This window comes from Populus trichocarpa, chromosome 11, assembly GCF_000002775.5.
Source record: "Populus trichocarpa isolate Nisqually-1 chromosome 11, P.trichocarpa_v4.1, whole genome shotgun sequence".
NCBI lineage: Eukaryota > Viridiplantae > Streptophyta > Magnoliopsida > Malpighiales > Salicaceae > Populus > Populus trichocarpa.
In genome coordinates this window covers 17,367,922-17,393,493 of record NC_037295.2, presented here as the reverse complement: position 1 = coordinate 17,393,493, position 25,572 = coordinate 17,367,922, and the positions used below count along the sequence as shown (strand labels likewise).

General features: G+C 34.1%; 4 protein-coding genes and 1 non-coding gene across 7 annotated transcripts; 3 read left to right on the top strand and 2 right to left on the bottom strand.

The window, feature by feature from the left end:
- Positions 1 to 6,633: 6,633 nt before the first annotated feature.
- On the top strand, positions 6,634 to 8,306 carry LOC7489053 (thioredoxin reductase 1, mitochondrial). Of its 2 annotated transcripts, none has more exons than XM_052445181.1 (2): positions 6,634 to 7,705; positions 7,819 to 8,002. In XM_052445181.1, exons 1-2 carry the CDS (start codon positions 6,667 to 6,669, stop codon positions 7,833 to 7,835), a joined length of 1,056 nt encoding a protein of 351 aa, XP_052301141.1. In that variant the 5' UTR covers positions 6,634 to 6,666; the 3' UTR covers positions 7,836 to 8,002. The 2 variants fall into 2 exon arrangements, with proteins under 2 accessions (XP_052301141.1, XP_002317631.4); XM_002317595.4 differs by lacking the exon at positions 7,819 to 8,002 and adding an exon at positions 8,029 to 8,306 and having other exon boundaries at positions 6,635 to 7,705.
- Positions 8,307 to 10,436: 2,130 nt separating this feature from the next.
- TRNAK-UUU (transfer RNA lysine (anticodon UUU)) lies at positions 10,437 to 10,509 on the top strand. The gene has a single exon. It is a non-coding gene; the product is annotated as a tRNA-Lys (tRNA).
- Positions 10,510 to 11,194: 685 nt separating this feature from the next.
- LOC7489052 (3-hydroxy-3-methylglutaryl-coenzyme A reductase 1) lies at positions 11,195 to 14,631 on the bottom strand. Its single transcript, XM_002316990.2, has 4 exons — positions 13,420 to 14,631; positions 12,651 to 12,832; positions 12,209 to 12,555; positions 11,195 to 12,019 (listed from the first exon to the last, which is right to left on the bottom strand). Exons 1-4 carry the CDS (start codon positions 14,406 to 14,408, stop codon positions 11,771 to 11,773), a joined length of 1,767 nt encoding a protein of 588 aa, XP_002317026.1. The 5' UTR covers positions 14,409 to 14,631; the 3' UTR covers positions 11,195 to 11,770.
- Positions 14,632 to 17,023: 2,392 nt separating this feature from the next.
- Positions 17,024 to 20,342, bottom strand: LOC7454994 (PI-PLC X domain-containing protein At5g67130). 2 transcript variants are annotated; one of them, XM_024580931.2, is made up of 8 exons: positions 19,977 to 20,342; positions 19,786 to 19,872; positions 18,705 to 18,842; positions 18,508 to 18,606; positions 18,114 to 18,417; positions 17,802 to 18,025; positions 17,600 to 17,686; positions 17,024 to 17,332 (listed from the first exon to the last, which is right to left on the bottom strand). In XM_024580931.2, the coding sequence occupies exons 1-8, from the start codon at positions 20,139 to 20,141 to the stop codon at positions 17,300 to 17,302; spliced, it is 1,137 nt and encodes a 378-aa protein (XP_024436699.2). In that variant the 5' UTR covers positions 20,142 to 20,342; the 3' UTR covers positions 17,024 to 17,299. The 2 variants fall into 2 exon arrangements, with proteins under 2 accessions (XP_024436699.2, XP_002317025.4); XM_002316989.4 differs by having other exon boundaries at positions 19,750 to 19,872; positions 19,977 to 20,340.
- A 2,011-nt stretch (positions 20,343 to 22,353) lies between these two features.
- Positions 22,354 to 23,990, top strand: LOC7454993 (DNA-directed RNA polymerases II, IV and V subunit 12). Its single transcript, XM_024611848.2, has 3 exons — positions 22,354 to 22,522; positions 22,627 to 22,719; positions 23,727 to 23,990. Exons 1-3 carry the CDS (start codon positions 22,483 to 22,485, stop codon positions 23,747 to 23,749), a joined length of 156 nt encoding a protein of 51 aa, XP_024467616.1. The 5' UTR covers positions 22,354 to 22,482; the 3' UTR covers positions 23,750 to 23,990.
- The last annotated feature ends 1,582 nt before the right edge of the window (positions 23,991 to 25,572 follow it).

Here is a 25,572-nt window from a genome sequence, read left to right as displayed (position 1 = left end):
CTTGGTGTGTAGTATGGAGAACACCCACTGTAGATTGACAGAGCCCCGAGGACAGATAACAAATCAAGAAGAAGACGCTGTGATCCCTATGAGAAGAAGACATTTTATAGGTCAAACTTTGTTAGACTGACGTATATATTTAACGTAAGAAATTCAATATGGTTATCTGGAAATGCCATGTCTCCCACACAACTGCAAGTTGCTCTTCCCTGATTTCTCTCTTTGATACAGTTTGTTCTTATGATCTTGTCCTGTAAGGCTATACTTTTGTCACCTAATATATATGAAAAGGGACACTTCCATTTTCTTTTCTTTTCATTGTCCCCTTTGGCCCTACCATACCAATCATATCATACTTACTCTTTCTTCATACTTGTATCAATTACAGCTTAAATTGATCGCTACTATTTTAAGGCACGTAATCTGATGATATCCACGTTGTAAACGCATAAATCTCTCCTTGCTAGACCATTCAAAGGCCAAAAAAAAACCCACCATTTTCTAGGTCGCTTGTTAAATTTCATCATTACAACTCACCCTCCAAAAAGTCGTCCTTCAACCCTACTTATATAGGAAACTTAGGGCGTCAGTTTCTATTTGGTTGCATAAGCATCAAAGAATGAGTCATATGCGCTACACCAGGGTTGGGAAGAGAAGTCATCATCGTCATGGAGCCAGCTGCACCAGAGGTTTCAGGCTAAAGTATCCCAGAAGATTCTCAGTTCAAAGACTAAGAGCAAGGTTTTTCTACTTATTCAGGTTTTTTAGCAGATGGAGATCTTCTTATGGACGAGCAGTGCAATATTTGAAGAGAGGCGTGAATAGAAATAGTAGCATCATCGAAAGATGTGGCAGCAACGAGAGGGGATTCATGATGGATGCAACCAGCTGCCACTACATGGGAAAGGTTGATGATCAGTACAGGTTCAGATCATTTGGGAGATCAAATTCTTTCTACTCTGAAGCCATTGCGGATTGCTTAGAGTTCATCAAGAGGTCCTCCATTTCTGTGGAACAAAAACAAGTCAGCCCGAGATAATTTTATCCATCGTATGATTTTGTATAAAACATCATAGTATTTCTGTCTCCTTCATTTGTGCTTTTTAATGTGTTAGATCCTGATCCCCCCCCCCCTCCCCTTTTTTTTTTGCCTCTTCAAGAGTGCTTGAAAGTTGTGCCTGCTCCCCTCCCCTCCTCACCTTGTGTATATATGTAATCGAGAATTTTGGGATGCCATGAGTTTTTCTGTAAAAGAAGCAAGACAAGTTTGGAGAAGATTGATGAGAAAAGTACAAGTGAAGTGCTAGAATGTTATGAATTTCTCTCTTAGCAATTAGCATATTGTCCAGAAGAAATATTAGAGCAACACCATGAACAGTCGTCGAAGTTAAGGATGTAATTTGCAGGAATTGATCACAGCTGCGGCCGTCCAAAGCAGTTGTTGGAGTATTAGCAGGTGATATGACCAGACAATCCTGGGAAGGATCATGGTTGGTATGAAAGGAAGATTTTAATCAAAGTTACTATAATTACCACCTAACACATTGCCATTATTTGACTAAACAAAGTCAGGTTTCAGACAAAAGGCAAAGCTTTTGTTGAAATTTAGGGCTTGGTGCCGTTGTTTTTTGGACTTTCTATAAAGCTAGCAAGCTAAAGTCTCAATGATGATGTTATTAATCCTTTTAATTAATTTTACTTAAAGAGAAGGGTATCTCGATGATGACCAATGATGGTGCTCCTCGACCTTTTTCTTGTAATCTGGAGCACTTTGCATTTATGTCATGTTGACTATGGGCTAGCTACTGGTCACTTCTTGTTTAGGCTGGGCTTAGTTGTCATTTGAATTGAAATTGGAATAGGCTGAGCTTCAGTAATTCTAGAATGGCTGAACATTCCTTCCATTGAATATGGTTGTGGATGATTTTTTTTGAAGTCATGGCCTCGTGGGCTGTTTTTTTTTTTGAGAAAAACGGGGCCTTATATCTAGACAAAACAGAAGAAGAAAGAAAAAATATGATGACGAAGATAAAAATATATTTGTTTATAAAAATAAATATATCTTCAAAATGAGAGATATAAAGGGAATATATCTTTATAGTTTTAAAACCTGATTCGAGTCAACATAAAAATAAAAATATTTATTAATATAGTTTTAAAACCCGACTTGGAGGTCAACTCAAGGTAAAGCTCGAGTCACAAGTCGAGTGGGTCAAATCGGGTTGTCCCGGGTCAATGTAGAAAAAAAATAGTTATTATCATAATTTTTAAACTCAACTCAAGAGTCTACCCATGTTGACCCAATTTGTTTTTTTTTTAAAAAAGAAGAAGAATCAAAGTAGCCTCATTTCAACAACAAAAAACAAATAAAAATAAATGGTTTTTTACCCATGTTTTATCCTGGGTTGATTGGGTTCCAAGTTGACATGAATTTTTGATCAGGTCACTCCGGGTCAACCTTTCCTCTATTTTTTTAAAACTCGGACCGGTTGAGGCCCCAGGTTGATCAAGTCCTGGGTCGACCCCCGAGTTAGTCTGGGCTTTATAACTAGGGTTATTATAATATTATTAATTCAACACTCAATATAAAATAAAGTAAAAAAATATCTAATTATTTTTTAATATATATAAGTTTGATAGTAATATATTAATAGTAAAATAGACTTTTTTATATTTTATTTTGTCTATTTTTTTTTTATCTTGTCTTCTCTGTTTTTATTATTTCCATCTATTCTGTCCCGAAACAATAACGAAACGCTACCCTATTTACTTCTAACCTCGCTTGTTCCGCAAAAGTCTTATCCATTGTTGTGAGAGTTGAAATAATGTAATTTCATTGTTTTTTTTTGTATTTATTTGATTAGATTTGAACTATGTTTTTCCGAATTAATCAAGTCATTGAAAACCCCAATCAAGTCAACTATATTACATGAATTAATATCTTATTTGTTTTAATTAAAAATTTAAATCAAGTTAGGATTTGAAGTCCAAGTTTCTTGGTTTGATTCGTTAGGCAGGCTTGGGCTAAAAAATTATGGTCTTTCGAGAGCCCATCATTTATAAAAGTTGACGGCTCATTAAAAAAGCTTGCATGACGTACCAAATCTGTGCCAAAAATTAGCCGATGAATCTGCACGTGAGTTAGCTTCACTGTACACGTGGGAAATCCTGCCTTTGTCAAGTGTGATGCAAAAGAACAGCATTAGTATCCTTTGCACTGTTGCCACACAGCCACTTCTAGACCAATTTTAAGCAGCCGTTCCGAGTTTATATCTACATATATTATTTTAAAATAAATTATATTAAATATTAAAATATTAAAAATAATTTTTTATATATTTTCTCGAGTTACCATTGATTCCTTGATTAAGCCAACTTTAAATTTAACAACAACAATGGTTAAGAGATTAAAATTATCTACACCGTAAAACAATGACTGCAACACAGTTCTATGTGACATCGAATCATATCTAAACTAAGCTCACATTGAATATCAATTTCAAGGCAAGCTATTTAGGTGGCGGGTAGAATTGATGTTGCGGTTATTTTTTATATTATTTTTTATTTATAAATATATTAAAATAATATATTTTTTAATTTTTAAAATTTATTTTTGACATGAACACATTAAAATAATTTTAAAAATTAAAAAAAAAACAAACTAAAAAAACAGTATAACCACCAAAACAAACAAAATCTTAATCTAATAAAAATGACATGTGATATTTTATTTCATATTAAAGGTGTATTTGGGAATGCAGTGCAAACGGCGTTCTTAAAAATGTTGAATTTGTTTTTTGTTTAAAATTAAAAAAAAATATTATATTTTTCAATTGTTTTAATATGCTGATGTCAAAAATAATTTTTTTTTATTTTAATATATGTCTAAGTGAAAAACACTTTAAACTACCACCACCACCACCACCATTATTATTATTATTATTATTATTATTATTATTATTATTATTATTATCCCAATCAAGCTCTAAAAAAATATATATATATTAACACATCAAATGGAAGTGAGCCCACAAAAAGACAATGAAGACATAATACATGTTGTCGGTACAACGTTAAATCCAGATTGTAGCACCGGCACAGACTATCTTGCTAGAAAATCAAGCCCACCATTATTGCCCCGGCATCAAATTAACAGACAGCTACTGTGCTCCCTCTCACAGAGATGCACTTTATATTCGAGCTTTGATCACAAGTCATGAGTTCTTGTCGTGCGAACATGGTATATTCATATTTGCATTCAAGAAAAATATAGGTCACACCGCCAAAACTAGACTTTACATGATATCTAACAAAACTATTATTTTTTTGGAATAATGTTTTATATATTTTTTTAATTTTATCCTTAAAAAACTCAAAAAAAAATTTATTTTGTTTTTCAATTTTATTTTTTAATATTATGTTTTTTAATGAATTATACTATATAATTTATTTTTGTTAAGTTATGTACTAGTATGATAGATTTAGGTTTTTCTTTTCCTCGATTTCAATCTTCAGCACTAGATTATATATTTTTTTTCAAATTGCTTTTTATGAATTTATATCGATTTTATTATCCAAGTCGTGGGTTTAATAGGTTGACTTTGATTTTTTTTTCTTTTCATCTTTTGTAAATTTTTTTTAATCTAATCCTTTAATATGGGGCTGGTTGGAAATTGAACTTTATATTTTTTTTTCTATTTAATTTCTATGAGGTTATTTTAATCTCATGACTCAATTTGCAGGGTTTGGCAGGTTGACCTAGATTAACTATGTTTTTTTTTTGTTCTTTTTTTATGGAATATTTTTTAAAAAAAATTGGACTTCATATCTTTATCTTTTTTATTTGCTTTATATGTTGTTATTCTAATCTTTTGACCAAGGTCGCAAGTTAGCAGGTTAACCCAAGTTAACTCGATTAATTTTTTTTTGGTCCTTTTCAATTGAATAATTTCTTCTTTTTTTTAAAAAAAAAAATTCACCCCCTAACAACTCAATATCTTCTTCTTATTTTCATTTTTATATTTCAATAATAGGTTGTTTGGAAATTAAACTTTGTAAAAAAAAAATTAATTTTTTTTAGAGCTTTTATGATCTCATGAATTTAGTTTTTTTTTTTAATTTCAACATTTGATCTTCTAGAAATTGAGATTTGTAATCTCTTTATTTGTTTTTTTTATGAAGTTATCTCGGTCTCATGATTTATATTGTGGGTTTAACAAGTTAGTCCAGGTTGACTATAATTTTTTTTGTTATTTTTTAATTGATTTTTGTTATTTCATCCTTTAATATTAGAATGATTGAAAATTGAGTTTTGTAATTTGTTTTGATTTGTTTTTCAAGGGGTTATCCCGATCTCATGACTTGTGTTACGTGTTTTGCAGGTTAACCCGAGTTTATTCATGTAGGTTTTTTTAATTTATATTTTTTTATTCTATTCTTCAATTATGGGTTGATTAATAATTAACTTTCATAATTTATTTTGATTTGTTTTTATTAGAGCTATCCTAGTCTCATGACTCAGGTCATAAATTTAACAAGTTAAATCCGGTCAATTCAATAAATTATCATCTTAATATCTGAAAAAAAATTATCTAATATGTTATCGTATCAATATTTAAAACACATATTTAATATACATTATATTTCATATTCATGATTATTTAAAAAAAAAAACATATCAGCAAACTTTGAATATATTCTTTTTTTACTTTTTAAAAGATTGAATGACCCGCAGCGCAAGCGCACACCGGTTGATAACAAAAGCTTGGAGAGGAAGATGAAAACGAGGCAATGAATCAAATGGAATAGAATCATGTTGTCAGTTCAAGTGTGGATCCCCTTGTAACTTTCATTAAACTCTTGCATAAAATTATTGCGGTAAAATATTATTTGTTTAAAATTTATTTATTTTAATTAAAATTATTTTTTATATATTTTTAAATTATCCTGCCAAAAACAAATTTTAAAAAATTAAAAAAATATTTTAATATATTTTTAAATAAAAAATACTATAAAAAACAATCCAAGTAAAGGTTATTCTTGGACCGTTGTGTAGAATAAGCCCAACACATCATTAGTCAAAAAGAAAAACTGAGAATCATCTAATAGATGGTTTAGTGATAAAAATTTGGGATTAAAATATTTGCTCTCACTATGATCTTAAGTTCGAACCTTGTGATTGCTAATATGATGGTCACTGGAGGCTTACATAGTCGTTAATTTTAGAGCCCGTCAGATTAATCAAGGTGCGCCCAAACTGGTCCGGATACTCACGTTAATAAAATAAAAAAAAAAACAAAGGCCCCTCACGTCCATTTATATTTTTCAATTTATTGGTTCCAAGAAATAATTTTTTTTTTAAAAAAAACATATATGAGTTTATTCATGTACATTATCATTTTAAATTTCAATCTAATTTTAAGAAGGTTTTTTTTTATAAAAAAACAATTCACGAGATTAAAATAATTAAATCATCCAGGAAAGGCATCGATTCATCCCTTCATAAATGGTGATAAAAGATACGATACCTTAGCAACATTAACAAGAAAGTATAAAGCCCTCCTCTTTTTTGGAGGGAAACTGACCCAGTGGTCATTTCCCGCGCCTTAAATAACCGCAAGGAGATGAAAGGAAAAACCATATAAACAATATAATACAATTAGAGGAATGAATCGTACCCCAAGCAGACTAAAATCCTTCCTCTTTAAAGCCCGCCATTTCCTTGGCCTAGCCACCACATCCGCCGCCGCGGCCGCATCCTCCTCCGCCACCGCAACATCCTCCACCACCGCAACCTCAACCGCCATGGAAGAACTCAAGACCCGTGTCTGCATTATCGGAAGCGGACCCGCTGGACACACGGCAGCAATCTATGCCTCACGAGCAGAGTTAAAACCAATCCTGTTTGAAGGATGGATGGCAAATGATATCGCCCCCGGAGGCCAGCTGACGACCACAACCGACGTGGAAAACTTTCCTGGTTTTCCAGAAGGAATAATGGGGGTTGAGCTGACTGAGAAGTTTCGAGCTCAATCCGCTCGTTTTGGGACCCAAATTCTTACTGAAACGGTTACAAAAGTTGATTTTTCGAGAACCCCGTTTGAGGTTTTCACTGATTCTAAACGCGTTGTTGCGGATTCGGTTATTGTTGCCACTGGGGCGGCGGCGAAGAAGCTGAATTTTGCAGGGTCGGAAAAGTTTTGGAATAAAGGGATTTCGGCTTGCGCGGTGTGTGATGGGGCTGCTCCTATTTTTAGGGAGAAGGCATTGGCTGTGATTGGAGGGGGAGACTCAGCAATGGAGGAAGCAAATTTCTTGACGAAGTATGGGACCAAGGTTTATATTATTCACAGGCGGGATACATTTAGGGCTTCTAAGATAATGCAAAGCAGGGCATTGTCGAATCCGAAGATTGAGGTTATTTGGAATTCTGCAGTGGAGGAGGCTTATGGAGAGAGGGTTTTAGGTGGGCTTAAAGTGAAGAATGTGGTTACTGGGGAGGTTTCGGATTTGAAGGTTAATGGGTTGTTTTTTGCTATTGGACACGAGCCTGCGACTAGGTTTATGGACGGGCAGTTGGAGTTGGATTCTGACGGGTATGTTGTGACTATGCCGGGGACCACAAAGACCAGTGTTCGTGGGGTTTTTGCTGCTGGTGATGTTCAGGATAAGAAGTATAGACAAGCCATTACTGCTGCTGGCACTGGTTTGTTTCATTTACTTGACTTTTTATGTCCTATGATCAATTTTATTGTTTGGTTTTTAAGAGTCGTATCTCATGGTTTCTCTGTAATAACTCCAAACCTGAACCCATGACAGAGGTGTATAAAGGATGATTGTGATATGATTGATGCTGATGGATTGGTCTTTTTTTGATGTTGGGTGCCAAAACTTCTCTTATAATCCCCTCTTGACCTGAACCAAGTTGAAGAAAAAAATTTACTCCTACCTGCTTACCTGGTTCATCGATAAATTATTTTTGAGCTAACATCGAGGCCGAGACTGAGCGATCACTTGATGATGATGCAGGCTGCATGGCGGCGCTGGATGCAGAGCATTACCTGCAAGAGATTGGAGCTGAAGATGGCAAAACTGATTGACTATCTAAGATATGAAAAGGGTTCTCGAAATAACATTCTGCACTGATGTGGTGCAGACTTTGGTTGCATCATATAGTCAACACACGGCATTAGTACTATCAAGTATAATGAGTATACTATGAGTGTGTTTGGTATTGCGGTAACTGTTGTGGTTATGATTTTAAAAAAATTATTTTATAAAAAGTACTTTTAGTTGAGGTTGTTTTGAAAAAAATATATGTTTGGTTAAAACTGTGGTTAAAATTGAGGTTGAACAAAAAGTAGTTTAATGTGTTTGGTTAAGAATGCTTTTGAAATTGAGGTTATAAAATAATTTTAAAAAATATATATTAATATTTATGGTTTTTAATTTAAATATTATAGATTTAACTATTGCTATTACATCATGAAATAAATTATACTTTATATAAAAACAATTTATTGTTTCATTAAACTATCTACAATTTCATTACATACAAAATTCATCCGACAAGAACTACAGTTTTCATGATTCTTTGAGCGTGCAATAAAATTAGGTAAAATATTATCAGGAATAAAATTGAAATTACAGTACAAATAAATTGAAATTACAGTACAAATAAATTTAATTCACCTTAAACTAATTTTTTTTTTTAAAAAATTACTGTTCACATTCACGTGAACAGTGCAAGTGAAATTAATTAACTGCACTGGTTTTTCAAAAAAAAAGTTAACTGGCTTTTTGAAAAATAAATAAATAAATAAATTGTTCATGTACAGTGCGAGTGAAATCGCACTGTTCGCTGCTTTTTTGAAGAAAACAAAATTCGCACTGTTCACTTTAGTGAACAGTGCGAAGGCTGCACCATGCTGCACTGTTCACTGAACAGTGCAGCATGGTGTAGCCGCAAGAAGCAGGTAACACCTGCTTTTGTTTTCCAGCGTTTCAAATGTATAATTTGATGGGATCCATGAATAGTAATTTATATTTTTTTTTGTTATCAAATATTGTTGCATCTGCGTTTTAAACAAAACGCAGACGCAACAACGTAGACAAACACTCTCTATATATCACTCCCATCATCACTGCGTTTCAAAATAAGATTTGCTGGACATATTCTATGTTCCCATCTTTTCTTCCATCTTCTGTGATTAATTCTTCTTAATTGGAAGAGTAAATCAGAAACTTTACTGCTAATTAGTTTGGATAATTGAAACGAAGCTGATCAAAGCTTCTAAATAGACGCTCTGGTTTGAGGCCTTTTGTTTTCCCATTATGAATCGAAGGAAGGACGAGCTAAGAAATCATACTCCACTCCATGCCGATGGGAGTTAAGCAGGTGGCAAAAGATGCGGTAAATGCGTGAAGTATCAAGAAAGTTCTTGTCTGGTAATGTATTGATGTCCTTTTGCCATGTCGTCAGCAATCATCATTAAAAAATCATTAAATTGTTACTTTTATTTATTTATTTTGGAAAGCACGCAAGTCGGCATACCAAACAATGGATGAGCATATTCTTGTTTAGATTCGCTATATTATTTACACATTTAGGTCTTCAAAAATCTTGGATTGGATTGAGTATTTATTTGCTATGAGATGGGGCCAAAGCTATGTTTAGTCCCTGTAGATTCAACAGTGCTCCATTTCAACCCCTGTAGTTTAAACTTCCTAGTGTTGCTAACTTTTTAGATTTGAAAGTTCTAATTTAGGCACCGATTGAGTGTTTGTTTCATCCTGTTTTTTATTAAAATTTAATTATTTTTATTTTAAATTAATTTTTTTAATATTTTTAAATTATTTTGATATGCTGATATAATAAATATTTATTTTAAAAAAATAATTCTTATCACACTTTCAAACATCATTTTAATCCTAGCTAACATATATGCACAGAATCCAATGTTATATTTGGTTAGTTTTTCAAGATAAAAAAAACAAATACAGACAAAATATAAATGCTATAAAATAAATATATTTTTGAGCTATTTTTTTTTTAAATTTATATTTTTAACTAGTAAATACAAGTACACGTCCTTTTTATCATGTTATTTTTATCTTTTATATACCAAGATAATATTCAAAACCTACTTAATTGAGATAGCCTTTTTTGTCTGACCTTTCTCATTCCAAGTTCTTGTACAGTTGTACCTGTATAATCAACATCACACTAAAAATTAAAACTCAAAAAATTATTATAATATATGGTTGGTTTGTTGCTAGCGGATAGGAGTATTATTGAAAAATCTTTGAAAAATACATGATTAACCATTTAAACCAAAGGATATTATTTTACAGGGCTAAAACATGAATCAATTAACGAATTTACTTCATTTGTATCTAGCGTTATATATTTCTGTCTGAAAGATGGTTTCAGACAAGCCGTCTTAGCTCAGCTGGTAGAGCGCATGGCTTTTAACCATGTGGTCGTGGGTTCGATTCCCACAGACGGCGAGGCAATTCTTTCGATTATACGCCTCTGCAGAATTACCCCATTCTGTTTTTTTTTTTCTTTTTAAATGTATTCAGATGCTCTTAGTGTACGTTCGAGAGGTTGCCCTCAACAGTCCCGGGGGGGGGGGGGGGGGGGGGGGGGGCTTCTCTTTTCTTTTTCCCAACCCCTCCCTGCGTCATCCAAAGCCAATATTGATTTTTTTTAAGAGGAACCCACTATCTTTTAATTTGGCCCCACTTGATTTTTTCAAGGGGGGAGCCTGCAAGGAAATTTTTCTCAGTCCTTTCTTTGTATAAAATAATTAAATATGTCTACAGTAAATGTAAAAGCAGAAGCAAACCAAACACATCTCCCAAATATGGGAAAAAAACATTATTTTATGTTTTGTCCAAACATATTTTTATCGAATACTCTTGTATCCGACTTTTTTTCAATCAAGCAACTGGGGCAGTAAATATTGACCAATTAACTAGCACAGCCTTCATTTTCCTTTGTGCGAAAGACCAGGTATGGTCTAGCTTTTCTGCTATTCTCCTTGTGACCTAGCTAAGTGATTCTGTGTATTTTAGTGTAACTGACCTCTTTGCAAGGTGATCCATGGACCAGCTTTCCATAATTAGTGACCACAGTGCTAACAAATCTAACCAAACACCCATAGAAGCATTGATACACAAGTACAGAGTATTTGGACAAAGCCTTGACTAATCTCCTGAGTAACACCATGTGATTAGCCTGATAGCAGTCAATGAGTGAAGTTACAATACAAACAACAGACACTTAAAACGGATCTAAATCTGATTAAGATATGCTCTTTTTCTGAAATACAGTTAACAACATGGATTAAATTATTTGAACAATGCTGGTGAAGATCACAGGCTGGAACAGAGAAACCAAGTCTTGGTGTGATGCAAGCAATTGGCATACCATGCAACAGACAGAGATTTAAACAAGTCTTGGTGTCCCATCCACTATCCACCACCCCCTCCAAAAAATAAAAAAAAATTCACAATTGAAAGAGATACCCACCAGAGTCACATGGATCCGGCAACATGAACAGGCTTTGTTTATTTTCTAGGTACTAGTTCGTCCACATGGACTTCCCCTTGTTTGTCCCCTCAAGTCCTTAACACTAGCCAACAAGTCAACAACTACCCTTGATTTTTGTACTTCCCACATGTCTTTTGCTGGAGATTTACTTCTGATTTTCATTATAAGATAAAGTCTTGTCATATCAATTAATCAAATATGGGATGATAGTATTCAATTTGAGGGTGCTATCTCTGACACGTCTTTGCTAGATCTATTGTATTTCATGTGGCTCTTGATAAGCTGCCCGGCTGCAATAGCAGACATCAGGGACAGCTCCCCTGCCAAAACAGAACCAGCAATGATGGTGGACAAGAGTCTTGAGTTTGATCCTGGGGAGTCCTTGCTAGCACCCTTCACTCCAAGTAGGTTCAAGCAAGCTGACTGAGATGCTAGTTGGGTGCCACCTCCAACTGTGCCCACCTGAACCAAATAGTCGATACCTTATTAGAAAAAAGGAGTTGGAACTTTGTTCTTGATGCCAGAGCTCAAATTAAATAGATTTTTTTAATGCATAACCATTTTAGTACTTTTCAACAGACCTGTTAAACAAAGTGCTAAACCAATAAATTGGAAATAAATATTTTAGGCTTCTATAGTACAAATCTTTACCTCAATTGAAGGCATGGTGACTGATATGTGAAGGTCCTTGCCACCATTAACAGCTTCCATCATGGTAATGCAGTGAGAGCTCTCAACATTCTGAGCAGGATCCTGCCCTGTGGCTATGTAGACTGCAGTAACAATATTGCTGGCATGGGCATTAAACCCACCAAGAGCACCAGCCATAGCTGAACCGGTAAGGTTTTTGAGCATGTTAAGCTCCACCAGGGTGGCTACGTTGGTCTTCAATACCTTCCGAACCACCTCTTCCTTCATGATTGCCTCACATACAACTGACTTTCCACGCCCTTCAATCCAATTTACAGCTGCTGGTTTCTTATCAGAACAGAAGTTGCCTGAAAAATTCAAAACACAGATTGAAAATAATGAATCATTGACTATCACCTGAGAGTGAATCCAAAAATGGCAACTAAGCAGCAGGGAATTTTACCAGAGATGCCAATGATCTCCATGTCAGGAAAATCAGTTTGGAGATAATCAAGGACATTTTGGACTCCTTTGGAGACCATGTTCATTCCCATAGCATCACCTGTGCTGCAACTAAACCTCATGTACAAATTCTTTCCTGCTATTGTACATTTAATGTTTTGTAGCCTTCCAAATCTGCTTGACCTGCATATCATCTACCACATTAAACAACTATGCTCGTGTGAAGTAAATAATCCAACACTAATTTTCATTTTGGAATATAAACGTATTCCTAATAGTAACAAGAGTTTTAGACAACAGAACTTCTTGTAGTAGATAAATATAGAATAGGCAGATCATGATTAACTAATGCAAAATAATAATGGAGAAAATTAGAACCCATCAACACCAATAAGATTTCATCCACCAACAACAAAATATTTCCAAAAGAACAAGAAAATTTCTACCAGGAGGAAAAATACAGAGACATACTTTAAAAAAAAAAAAACAAAACCAAACCAAACCAAATAAAATAGAAAAATTAAGGAAGTATCCAAAATCATATGGTACCAACTTTCTAGCTCATTGGATGAAATTAATCTTTTTAACCTAGGGGATGGACAATTTTCAATTTCAAGAAATCAAGAAATCAATCATTTCAAGGCAAAGAAGACTAAAAAGACAAGGATTAAATTTGTAAAAGGAAGATTAAATATATATCTAACCAAAAAAATATTTATTTTCTTCAAAAAATTGGGGAAAAAATCAAGAATTAGGAGAAAAACAAGAACCTGTTGAAAACAACACCAAGGGTGTCGAAATTTGCAGGATCCTCGGTAAAGAACTTCAACTCAGCAGCCCTTTTAGCAGTCCCAAACCTGACAACAGGAGCTCTAGTCATGCCATCTCTAAGCAAAACAGAACTAGCCCCACCTGATGCATAAATAGCCTTGCACCCTCTATTTGTAGAGGCCACCAAGCACCCCTCAGTAGTAGCCATTGGGACCGTATACTCCTTCCCGTCAAGCAACAAAGGCCCTGCAACCCCCACAGGAATCTGCACATACCCAACAGGCATCTCACAACACTGCCCCAATATTGACTCATAATCAAACCCCTCCAGTGGCAGTCCTTCCAAAGACCTCCCTGTCATTCTCTGAAGCGCTTCACGACGAATAACAGCTGCCCTTTTGCAATCTGCAAGCTTTGATTCGAGAGAATACGAAGGAATGTCCCCAGATACTACTCCTTTGATAACCTCCTCGTCATCACTGCCTAACAATGGTGTTTGAAACATTGTGCTAACGGCTCTCGCACTCGGAACCGGAGCAAGAGTGCAAGCAAGTGATGCAGCAGGACTTTTTGCAGGACCTGAACATATTTCTGCAGCACAAAGCCCACCTTTTTTCTCCATCATATGATCTTCCTCTACGTCCCAAGAATCCTGTGACCCTCGAGAGATAAGAGATTGAGCGATGCCAATCCCAAAGAAACCAAGAAGATAAACAACCGAAGCAGACAAACAAACTATCCCAGCGATTTCAGGGAAAGTAAGGATATGAAGGGGAGTGGAGTTGCGGATCTTTTCACGCCAACGGTGAAGGAGGAAGTAGGCTACGGAGAAAAACAGCCCGAAGAACAAACCGTTCGTAAGGTAAAGTGGTAATGGCAGAGCATCCGACGCCTTTAAAGACGTCGGAGTTGGTAAATTATGATGATCATTGTGATGGTGACGCTGACGATGGTATTGTTTCAGGGTTTCGCCGGCAGCTTTGTCCATGTGGACGTCGGATTTGGGTTGAAGCCGGCGAACCTCGTGCGTTGAAAGTCCGATTCAAAGGGCGAAGATAGTGATAAAAAAACATATATTAGAAATGTTAGAGAGAGAGAGAGACAGAGAGGAGGAGAGGCGGAGCGGAGAGATAGGACGGTTTTGGAGGTGGGCGCGCGCTGTATCGCAGCTCACATGCACGGCATGTTTTTGTATCATGCTGTTTTTAAAAATTAGAATATCAACTTGGTAACTATCACGTCTTGTAGTTGTAGCCCATAATTTGTTTTTTCCTTGTTCTAGGTCAATTGTGTTTTCGAGTTAATTTTCACGATTAAATTAATTGTTTTCTAATAATATTGAAAGCATTGATTTAAAAACCGACTGTATAGGATTATCCATGACATGAAAAGCGGTGTTTTGAAAGTATGGTTACGATTATTTTTTAAAGTATTTTTTATATTAAAATATATTTTTTTATTTTAAAAAAATTATTTTTAAGATCAGCCCATCAAAATAATCCAAAACATACAAAAAAAATTTGAATTTTTTAGAAAAACAGGTTGACCCGCGTTTCCAAACATGCTCCTTGAGTATTGACCAAGTTGAGTTTCAACTAAAAACAAATAAAGGAGAATTGATCTTCTATGATTCAATAAAAAATCTAAATTTTTGTTCTAAATTAAACTCGAGAAGAGATTTAAAAATTATGATAAAAAATCTAACCTTATATTGACTCGGTGTATTTAATAAAATATAATTTTTAAAAATATATAATTCAAGATCCATGGATATATTAATACATGTAAGGGAGATTGCTAATAAGATGATAAATTGTGGAAGGATATATCACCTATTTAGTTATAATGGGAAATACTATAATTTTTCTCTTTTTTCTTAGGTTAATGTTGAGGATTTTATACTATCCTTCATAAAATTTGGCAGGATTCTACGATCATCCCTCACCTCAAGAATTTTAGAAATTACCCTTTCAAACACTCTAAATTTAAAGAATATATTTAAATAATCATTTTATAGAATGATAAATTCAATTATATAACTATTATAGGACCTACATGTGTATTTGCGTGGGTCTGACTTATCCAATGCCATATTAGCATTAAAAATGATAAAAAAAAATTAAAAAAAGATAATGGGAATGAAAAAAGTTATAAAAATCAAACTAAAAAGTGAACTGCTTATGATATTCGCTCACCAGTTTAACCATAAGTTATTTTTTTCATAAAATCGGCATGTGTATTTTTTAAATTTTCCAATAATCATATAAAATTTTGATGTATTTTTTTATAAGTGTCTTAGGTCAAACGGGGCTATAAGACCTGAAGAACTTGGATCTACGCCCTTGCCACTCCCAAGCAATTTGGTTTAGGCGCACCTTTCCAGCCCCAAGTTTTTTAGGTCTAAAAGGGTATGCCAGACCTAAATTAATAATAATAATAATAGATTTTAACATTTAAATCAAATCTATGTTTTTTTTATAGTAATAAAATTTATTTCAAATTTAATAATATTTATGATATTAATAATAATATTAAACTTGTTTGACCTAAGTTTTTATAGTTTTTAATCCCTTCAAATTAATAAAACTTATTATTTTTCTTTGATAGTAATAATATTTTTCTTCAAATTTATTAAAGTTGGGCGAGGACGCCTGACCCAAATTTTTTGGGCCAAGCAAGGCTATAAGACCTAATGGACTTGGGTTTGATCCCCTGCCACTCCCAAGCAACTTGGGTCTGATGTCCATTTCCAGCCTCAACTTGATCAATCAGACTCAATCCTTTTTTGAAGTATTTTGGGTCTGACAACACTATTGACACTTTTTGTAAGTATTTTAGGCCTGACTTGGTAGTTAGACCCAATAACTTTTGGGGGAGAAAGCAACGCCCCCAGATGCAATTCTTGACCAAAAACACAACGGAGGAACGATTCTCAAGGTGTTACAGTGCTGTCCACAGTGAAAACAGTCTATGTTTACAGTGTCGCCCACAGTACAATGTGTTTGTGTCCACTCCCACACACTTTGAAAGAGCCCAGCATAGAATAAACTCAAAGAGTGCAATTCACAGTAAAATCACTCATAATCCACAGTAATTCAATCTACAGTAAAATACGAAGTCCTTTTAGTTATAGTTAGTTAATTGATTTCCATCACGCAACTAACATTTAAATAAGTACTTTAAATCCTTGCTAGATTTGTGAATCGAGGTTCATATGATATGAAGTTGGATGGATTCTTTGTGAGTAATAATGTTAATGTTATTCGTGTTTTATATATATATATATATATATATATATATATATATATATATATATATATTCATTTCTTATGAAGCTGGATGGATCTTTTGCGAGTAGTAATGTTAATACTATCCGTGTTTATATATATTCATTTCTTATTCGTTTTACAGGTAGATATTGAATATTCAACTATTATTTATTAAACAACAAGAAATAAAATAGTAACACATATATATTAAAAAAATATATAAATATTCTATTTATATATTTGTATAATAAAATATATATTTTGAATTAAATTTAAATCAAGTTTTATATCCAGTTTGATAATAGTTATATCACAACCATCATCGCTCGAGTACTATCTTAAAAAAATCTATCCATTTAGATAAAGTTGGATTAGTATCATTGACTTTTAGATTAAATTGTCATCTTCGTGAGCCCGTCTCAAATCACTTGAGTTTGGGGCCGGGGGGGTAAATTTCTTGGACCTGGAGGAAGTTTCTTCACTTTGGTTGACGTAATATTCTTTGGCTCCAGCACTGTAGCTACACAATGTATAACATTTTCTCAAGTAATATTGGATCAATTTTATTACAAAATACAAACCTCCCGAATTCCTAGTCTACTCGTAATATTTAGAGAGAGCAGGCTCCTGAAGTGGATCCAGGCTGCAAGCAGAAGAAGATACATTATATGGTTAGATAAAATTTTCCAGAATTGGGATCACATTATCATGGAAAACTTGATTTGGGAAGGAGATTTGATGAACTAATTTGACCATGCCCTAGTGTCCACATGAGTCCAAACCAGAAGAATAAGTTCATGCAATCACAAGACTGTAAAATAAACACAAAAATGTGGTTTGGAGTAGTAATGCAAGCATTAAAATCAATTTGATATGGCAATTAGTAACCTCAATCCTCGTTAGAACTTACCACACATGCATGGATATCATCACACCCGCACAATAGCTTCCCATTTAGCAAGTCCACAGCTTGAAATGATCCTCCTCCTTCACTCCTCTGCAGCCCCATGCACCCAGAAAAAAAATATAATGTTTCTTCTGAGCTCTTGTATTCTGTTTCGAATGTTAATTGAACTTGAAATTATTAGATAATTTGCATGTGATAAGTATACCTTGTAATAATTTACAGCAACAAAATTTGCCCATCTGCTGGCAGCAGCACCATCACAAGTACGAAGCATGTTCATGAGATTTTCTGAGTTATCTTCACAAGAGAGTTTCTTCATGGAAATAGACCTAAAGTAATTTACCAACACCAATGATCTACTCTTGTCGTCAAGAGGTGGTGATTCTTTTCTATTAGGGCAGCTTCCTGCTTTCATGCCATCATCCCCATCTGCCACAAAAAAAAGTGTTTAAACCAATATCATATGCATATGGTATCACAAATTCTACAAGTAAAAAATTGAAAGAAAATTTCTTACATTGATTTTCAACCATGTAATTCCATTGGTAAGCAATGCCTTCACTTGCTTCCTTGGATTGAATTGAAGTGAAAACAAGTAGTCTTTGGTTGTTCTGAACCATGTCACTAACTAGTGGCCAATCTTGACCATTTTTGGGCATTTTTGACACAGGAAACCAATATTTCTTTAGACCAGCATCAGCGAAGACCTTGGTCAGTCCATTTGGGGCTTGAACATAATCTTCTAAGATTAATGTAACAATCTCTGTTGGATTTGCTGATAAGAAAGCTTCAATTTCCTTCAGAGTGTCAATAGCTGGACCCTACTGGGGCAAACATTTACATTTCACACATCATAAAAAATAGAAGGAAAAATAAAATCATATGACTCAGTAGGGAATCAATGTACATACAAATGCAGTAAAGTCATAGCATTGTCCTTTAAATGAATGGCATAACCATACATCTCCACGAAAATCGTAGGTATCAAGCATCAAGGCTCGAGCTCCATTCTGCAGTCAAATTATTAATGGAACTTGTTAATTGACAAAAAAAAGTTCTAACATGGTGAAGAAAAAAGGGAAATGTGTAAGAAGGAAAGAACATTTACATTTAGTTGCTCTGTGATGCTGTCTTCTTGATTGGTGACTGTGATTCGAGGGATTCCGGTGTGGGATGGGTATCCATCAATAGCAAATGCATTGTGGGTCGTCAGAAATGCATATTTGTTGAACGGCAGGGAATTGTTCTATTAAGAAGAGAGAGAAGAAAAGTTACTTAATTTGTGTAATGGTTGTGAGATAGGAAATCGTTTACGTCAGCTCAGTTTTACTCCAAATTCTTTCTTGAGATCGTGATTTTCATTTTCAAACTGTAACCATAAAAGCTTACACACTTCCTCAGACTAAATTTATTTACGAGGTGCACCCTATAAGCATAACAATGATTCAAGTTGAAAATGATATTACGAACAGAAGATTCAATTTATGATGCAATATCCAATTCTGCAGCTTTCCACTCGGAATTCCCAGCTTTCCACTCGGAATTCCCAGCTTCTTTATAATTCTGAATCTACCAGTTTCCTGAGCCACAACAAGAGTTCCACTACTCTGCAACTCGGTATCAACAGTCACTGAAATTCAGTCGGTACTCCTCCATCTTAAGGAGGGCCCCTTTTTATTAAGGCAGGTCTCAGTCTATTATTAAATGGGCCGTGGCCAAGGCAGGCCCTCCATTTCAAAAACAACAGTACACTAGCCACCCTAATATTCGTCCAATTTGCGTGGTGCAGAGTGAATTCCTGGTGGTTGTGGCTGATGACCTTCCTGGAAATTGTCCGGAAAGAAATCCTTGGTTGATATAGAACATTCCCATCAATATTCATTCCAATTCTCACTTGATGAAGAAAATGTATGGCCTATATCTATTACTTTTCCTCTTTTGATTTGTAACACTCACCCTCCCCATCTTCATGGTATCATCATGCAACAGACCTAAACCAAAAGTCTGTCTTGTGTAGTTGTGTTCATCGTGTAAAGACAAAATGCAAAACAAACCAGTCAAGATGAATCAATCAAGCGTGTGCGAAATAAATGTTGCCCTAGCAAACTCATGACCCTCATAATTATTGAGCAAAAAGAGAAATAGGGAAGTACCAGAAGCTTGAATTGGTTTGTGATGGTTGATCTTACACATCTAGAGCCTGAAAATCCTGCTGGACAAGAGAAACAATAGAGTCCAGCTCCACAATCTTGGTTCGATGAACATTCATCGAGTATCTAAATATTGAAATTTACAAAGATGGATTAGCAAAAAAAAAAAAAAACAATCAGAGCTTAAAATGATTCTTGATGACGTGCAAGTAAAAGAGAAGACACAAAACCTTGCATTGTCCATTAGAGCAAGCTGTAGCAACATCAACAAGGACCACTGAAGCTGTGATGATCAGAAACAAGTTCTGAGAAAAACCCATGTTGCCAGGGAAACGAAAGGATGTGCAGCTGTTACAGGAGAATAAATTAAGGAGAGAAAAGAGAGACCTGGACATACATACGTGCGAGTAATATTCAGTGCTCGATCTATATCACTGTATGTATGTCAAGTGTCATTGAAACGATGGATTTTGTTTGTTTGATTTTTTCCTGGACAACTAATGTGAACTTCTCTTGTTTTGTGGCTGAGAAAACAAAAACTTCACGAAACTCTGCTGGGAACAAGACAGATGAGGAGTTGGCCATCTACGACTTCCTTTGCAAAACAAGATATTTCGACGTGTGTAGGCCATCAACTTGCTAGCGTCGGTTTTTTTTTTTTTTTTTCAACATAAAGAAAAATAAATATGCACTCTTTTAACTATTTCTTTTATATAAAAAAACATTATAATAATAAACTCCAAAGTTTATCCATGTATATTTAATTAATTAAATAAATAAAATATAAATTAAGAAATTAAATATGGAACTTGTACCTAATTATATTTAATAACTTTATTTCTTGAAAATAATATTTTGTTTAATAAAATAAAATAAAAAAGACACGTTTCATAAAATAATTGGATAAAATTAAAGAACAAATTTAAGTAGGGTACATGAAAAGAATACCTCCTAATATCATTAAAAAAAAATAAAATCTTATATGTGAACTAAGTAAAAATTAAATCGTATTGCATTAAAAAACATTATAAAAAATTATTTAAAATGTGTTAAAATAAAAAAAAAAAACCTCAACAAAATCAATAAGAACTCAACATTGAATGATGAAATTAATAGAAGAAAAAAAACCAAGTGACAAAAAAATATCCATGCATGCAAACCTTGTTTGGGTGGCTTAGCACGCTTGGCTTGACTTCCTTTTTTTTTAGGTTTTTAAGGGGTAGTTGACCTGTATTATACCCTTAAATTCTTTAGAGAAAAAAAAAAGTTGATGACATTTCGCCTGGTAAAATAGACAACGCGTTATTTGCTTCTCCTTGGATTCTAGTCACTGTGATGACTTGAAAATCAAAGGTAGTGACTTTTTCACCTAAACATCTATTTCTCAACCATTTTTTTTCAAAAATTGACTCAAACACTTGATATACTTGATAAACTCGTATATGACTCAAAATAACCTAAAAATCGATCTAAAATCAAACTAAAACAAAAAAAACCTTCTCAAGCTAAGATCTACAATCCCGGGCAATAGGAGGGCCAAAGAACACCTATTTGACTCCTTTCATTGAATGAAACTCATTGACATCAAAATTAATTTTTTTTGTGGGTTATATCAATGTCAACCAATATTTTCTCTCTCTACCACTAACATCCGGTGACTTTCTCTTTTATTTTTCAAATAATTGATTGAAAAGTAAGAAAAATAAAGTTTTGTAGCACAATTAAAATTTTAAAATATTAAGGAACCAAAAAAGTTATAATTTAAAATAAAGGAGGACCAAAATAAATTTTTGCCCTACTTTTTAAACTGCCATTTTTTTATCCTTTTTTTATACTATGGTCCCCTCAATTTCAATTTCGTCCCTCCTTAACTTAAATTTGTCATGGGTTTTTTCATAGTCAATGCCTTCTTCTTGGTTATAACTCTTTGCAACTAGTGTAGTTTTGTTTCTAACTATGGTCCCATGCTTATCAACATTGTTTCTAAAAACTCATTTTCTTCATATAATAGATTAATTGCTAGGTCTGAGAACCAGTCCTCGCACATCATTTTTTTAAAACTGATTTAGCTCATCTTGGAAGGCTAAAATATAATTTGCATCCTTTTTGGTTTTTAGAAAAGATTTGGAGAAATAAAGTTTGAGGAATAAATTGTAAAAAAAATTCATCATGAATTGCTATATTAAAAACATGATACATTTTAGAGTTTCTTGTAATTATAATTACTTTGGAACATGGTGAAACTTCATGACTTGCTTTTCAAAGAACAAATTAATTTTTTTTTTAATAATTTTTAAATTCTAAACAATACAAAGTAATAAATCTTGAAGTTATTGCATCAGATTTTGTTCATGATTTGATATAAAATATACGTTGATTGGGTTAATATAGATCAATAAAAATGATGTTATTTAAAAAAAAATTAAATAAAAAAAGCTAAATTAAGTTTTGACCGGTTATATGTTTTGATCCGTCCAGCTGATTAAGTCAACTTTAAACTTTGAGTTGACTAATTTTTTGAAATCTAGCTCGGGATCAGGCCGGATCAGCCAAATTCCAAATTAACTATTTAGACAAAGTCTAGTAACTGTGATCCAGTACAGGCCCAAGTCTAGAACCTTCCCCACAAATACACTAACTTATGGGCAATATGAAATAAAACTCAAACGCGCACGCCAGGTCGTTAAATTGTCAAACCAAAAAAAAGAGAAACCCTAAAACCCTCTCTGCTGAGCTATGGATCCTCAACCAGAACCTGTCAGCTACATCTGTGGAGGCAAGAATTTCACGTTCTGTCACAGAAAATGAAATAGAATCGTGGGTTTCTTTTAAATTTTGCTTTTGATCATGTTTTATCTATATATTTCTTAATTTTTGTAGATTGTGGAATGGAGAATACTTTAAAGCCAGGAGATGTTATTCAGTGCAGAGAGTGCGGTTACCGTATTCTTTACAAGAAGCGTACTCGTAGAAGTACGTTTTTATTTTATTTTTTTGATTGATTTTTTTGTTTCCCTCATGTTTTTTATGTGGGCTTGTGTTAGTTAGATTAAGTTTTTGAGGTGGTTATTGTAATATTTCTTTGTTTTGGGTGGGGGATTGAACACTCACTGTTTTGTTTGGTTTTTTGAGGGGTTCCTGTTGGTTAAGAATTTGCAATGTTTTTTTCCGATGAAATAGTTAGTTGTGTTTAATTTGCGGGTTTTGGTGAGGGTGGTGGTTTGTAGATATTGCATTTTGGTGGTGTCATGAATGTACATTTTAGCGTAGAAATTAAGGAGCTTTGGTTCGTTGATGTGGTCACATTGCTGTTTGGTTGTTTCTGCTTCCTAAATAGTTGCTAACTTCAATCATGGTGGTGGTCGGTAGTGTTTCACACAATTCATGTGAAGCAGCTCAGTTTTTGTTTTCTTTTTCAGTGGTTGTTGTGCATGATGTACACATCAAGTTATATTGTTTTAGATAGTTCGTCATGGTAGAACTTTAAAGATTATGCTTGTGTGTTGTATTTAGAATTAATGGTAGGAGTTCAAAATCAATATGTCTAATTGACGCAAATGAAGAGCAAAGGTGGTGACTTCAAAAATTGTGTGCAAGGCACAATAATTTGGTTGACTGGCTAAGCATTTTTGTCTCTATATGTAAATGATTCATCAATGTATGCTGCATTGGTCGAAAAAGCATTGGAAACCCTACTTCAGAATTTTTTCCTAAATTCATGTGATGCAATGCCAGTCTATGCACTTAGTAGCTAGGATATATCACTTTGGTCTACCTAGGACTTGTGTTGTTTCTTGATGATTTTGACGTGTGGCTGTTAACTACCTATCTATCATATGCTTCTTTTTATCCTGTGTGGTTTTGCCATCAATAATTCTGACTATTTGTATCTGGAACTGCAATCCACAACCCCTGCACATGATGATTTTAAGGAATTGGTGCTTAGGTATGTGTCTGACATGTAAATTCTCTTCTTGCAGTTGTGCAATATGAGGCACGCTGAGGGATGGATGGGGATGTGCATTTTGTGCCTGAATCAGCATCGAGGCATGGTTGGCGTATTGGATGTGTTATGTCTGCCTTTTAGTTTCATGAGACCACCAGCAGTATAGCTGATTTAGTATTGGAATCATATGAACCGTATATACTGTGAAGTGTTTCTGTTAGACCTTGCAACTTGTTAATGGATGAAGATTAAAAGTTTGTGCTTGTGACATTCTGATACAATGAAAGGTTGTTAATTATGTGCTGTCCGTGTTTAAAGTTGTTTCAGAAAGTGAATTGCTTTGAATTATTTTTAAGGTAACTCCCAAGTCCCAGCAGCTATGCTCCCTCCCATTGCCCCTATCCTGAACTGAACTAACTCTCTCAAACCTGCTCGTCCACGCTTGATTGCCAAAATCCAAGTACTCTCGGTCTTTGTATCTGTTTCAAGTGTGAAACCCAACTGTTCACGCATGGTGCTTTTGATGCGGATTAAACATTTCATTTCTGGCTACGTGAAGTATGCAGGAGGCGTGCTATCTGTTTTAACTGAAGAACCTGAGACTGGTCTAGAGCGGGCAAATATTAGCTCTGCTTCTAGTCCATGTTCCTCACTAGTAGTGTTCACACGTATCAAAAAATTCTATCAATCAATGTCAACTTGAGATGTGGATATTTCAAGGCACAATGGCATGGTATGCTTTTCCTAGTTGAATCGGAGTTCGAAACCAAACTTCTCATAAGGAGGATATATGGGGTCTCACTCAGGTGAGATTTTCTGTTCACTTGTGAGAATCAAGCAGTTTAGAAGGCTATCATCACTCCTTTTTTTTTAGAATCTCCCTCTTGTTAGTACATGGACAATCACCTCTCAAGCATAAATTTATGTTTAGCTTTGTCAAATAAAATGGAGCAACTGACAATGTATCTTCACAGACCAGTAACTGTGAGATTGCTGGGCGACAGAGGTCATGCTTTTCCATGAGGCAGGGAGAAAGCTACAGTCAATAGGATTCTCCTAACGCTCTCTTCTATATATATATATATATATATATATATATATATATATATATATACACACGAGATGACTTGCCCGCGCGCTGCCGCGGGCTTATAAAACAAATGCACTTGATAGTGTTATAATTGTGAACCAGCGCTAAATAAGTAATAGAAATTAAAGGTATGATGGAGCAAATATTTCATGACGGAAAAAAAAAGTTGTGTTGGTGATCAAAAACTTAGAGACTGAACAAAATGATTTGTAGCAATCTACAGTGTTTTGTGAGGAAAGATACAGTGCTTTCGCCATATGATTTAGCTTTTCAGTTAATAAAAAGCAAAAAAAAAATACAAAGCTAAATTCTCTACCAACTTAATATTAAAAAAAACCAACAAAGATAATTTTGGAAGGAAAAAAACCCATGAGAAAAAATGTTGCAGTAATTGACAATATTTTGTGAGGAAAATTATAGCGTTTTTCCCAATAAAATAAACTAAAAAACTATTTAGAGAAATATTGTAGCAATCCACAGTGTTTTGTGAGAAAAACTACAACGCTTTCCTCATATGATTTAGCTTTATTGTAATTATAATTCTTAACCAACTCAATATTAAAAAAAAAATCGACAAAGATAATTTTGGAAAAAATCATAAAAAAATCACATGGGAAAACACTACAACAATTCACAGTGTTTTCAAGAAAAAAAATAACAAAGCTAAATTCTTAATCGGCTAAATATTAAAAAAAAATCAACATAGATAATTTTAGAAAAAAAAAACAAATACTAAAAAAGGGGGAAAAAATCATGTTGGAAACACTGTAGCAATTCACAGTGTTTTGTG

Coding starts and splice junctions, on each gene's coding strand:
- LOC7489052 (XM_002316990.2), bottom strand. CDS start 14,408: ATGGACAAAGCTGCCGGCGAAACCCTGAAACAATACCATCGTCAGCGT. Junction 12,833..13,419: donor CTTGGTGTTGTTTTCAACAG/GTTCTTGTTTTT, acceptor GATGATATGCAG/GTCAAGCAGATTTGGAAGGC. Junction 12,020..12,208: donor TCACCATGCCTTCAATTGAG/GTAAAGATTTGT, acceptor TATTTGGTTCAG/GTGGGCACAGTTGGAGGTGG.
- LOC7454993 (XM_024611848.2), top strand. CDS start 22,483: ATGGATCCTCAACCAGAACCTGTCAGCTACATCTGTGGAG. Junction 22,523..22,626: donor TGTCAGCTACATCTGTGGAG/GCAAGAATTTCA, acceptor TAATTTTTGTAG/ATTGTGGAATGGAGAATACT. Junction 22,720..23,726: donor CAAGAAGCGTACTCGTAGAA/GTACGTTTTTAT, acceptor CTCTTCTTGCAG/TTGTGCAATATGAGGCACGC.
- LOC7489053 (XM_002317595.4), top strand. CDS start 6,667: ATGAATCGTACCCCAAGCAGACTAAAATCCTTCCTCTTTAAAGCCCGC. Junction 7,706..8,028: donor CATTACTGCTGCTGGCACTG/GTTTGTTTCATT, acceptor ATGATGATGCAG/GCTGCATGGCGGCGCTGGAT.
- LOC7454994 (XM_002316989.4), bottom strand. CDS start 20,141: ATGTCCAGGTCTCTCTTTTCTCTCCTTAATTTATTCTCCTGTAACAGC. Junction 18,843..19,749: donor CAAACCAATTCAAGCTTCTG/GTACTTCCCTAT, acceptor TCTTCTTAATAG/AACAATTCCCTGCCGTTCAA. Junction 18,026..18,113: donor TTACATGGTTGAAAATCAAT/GTAAGAAATTTT, acceptor TTTTTGTGGCAG/ATGGGGATGATGGCATGAAA.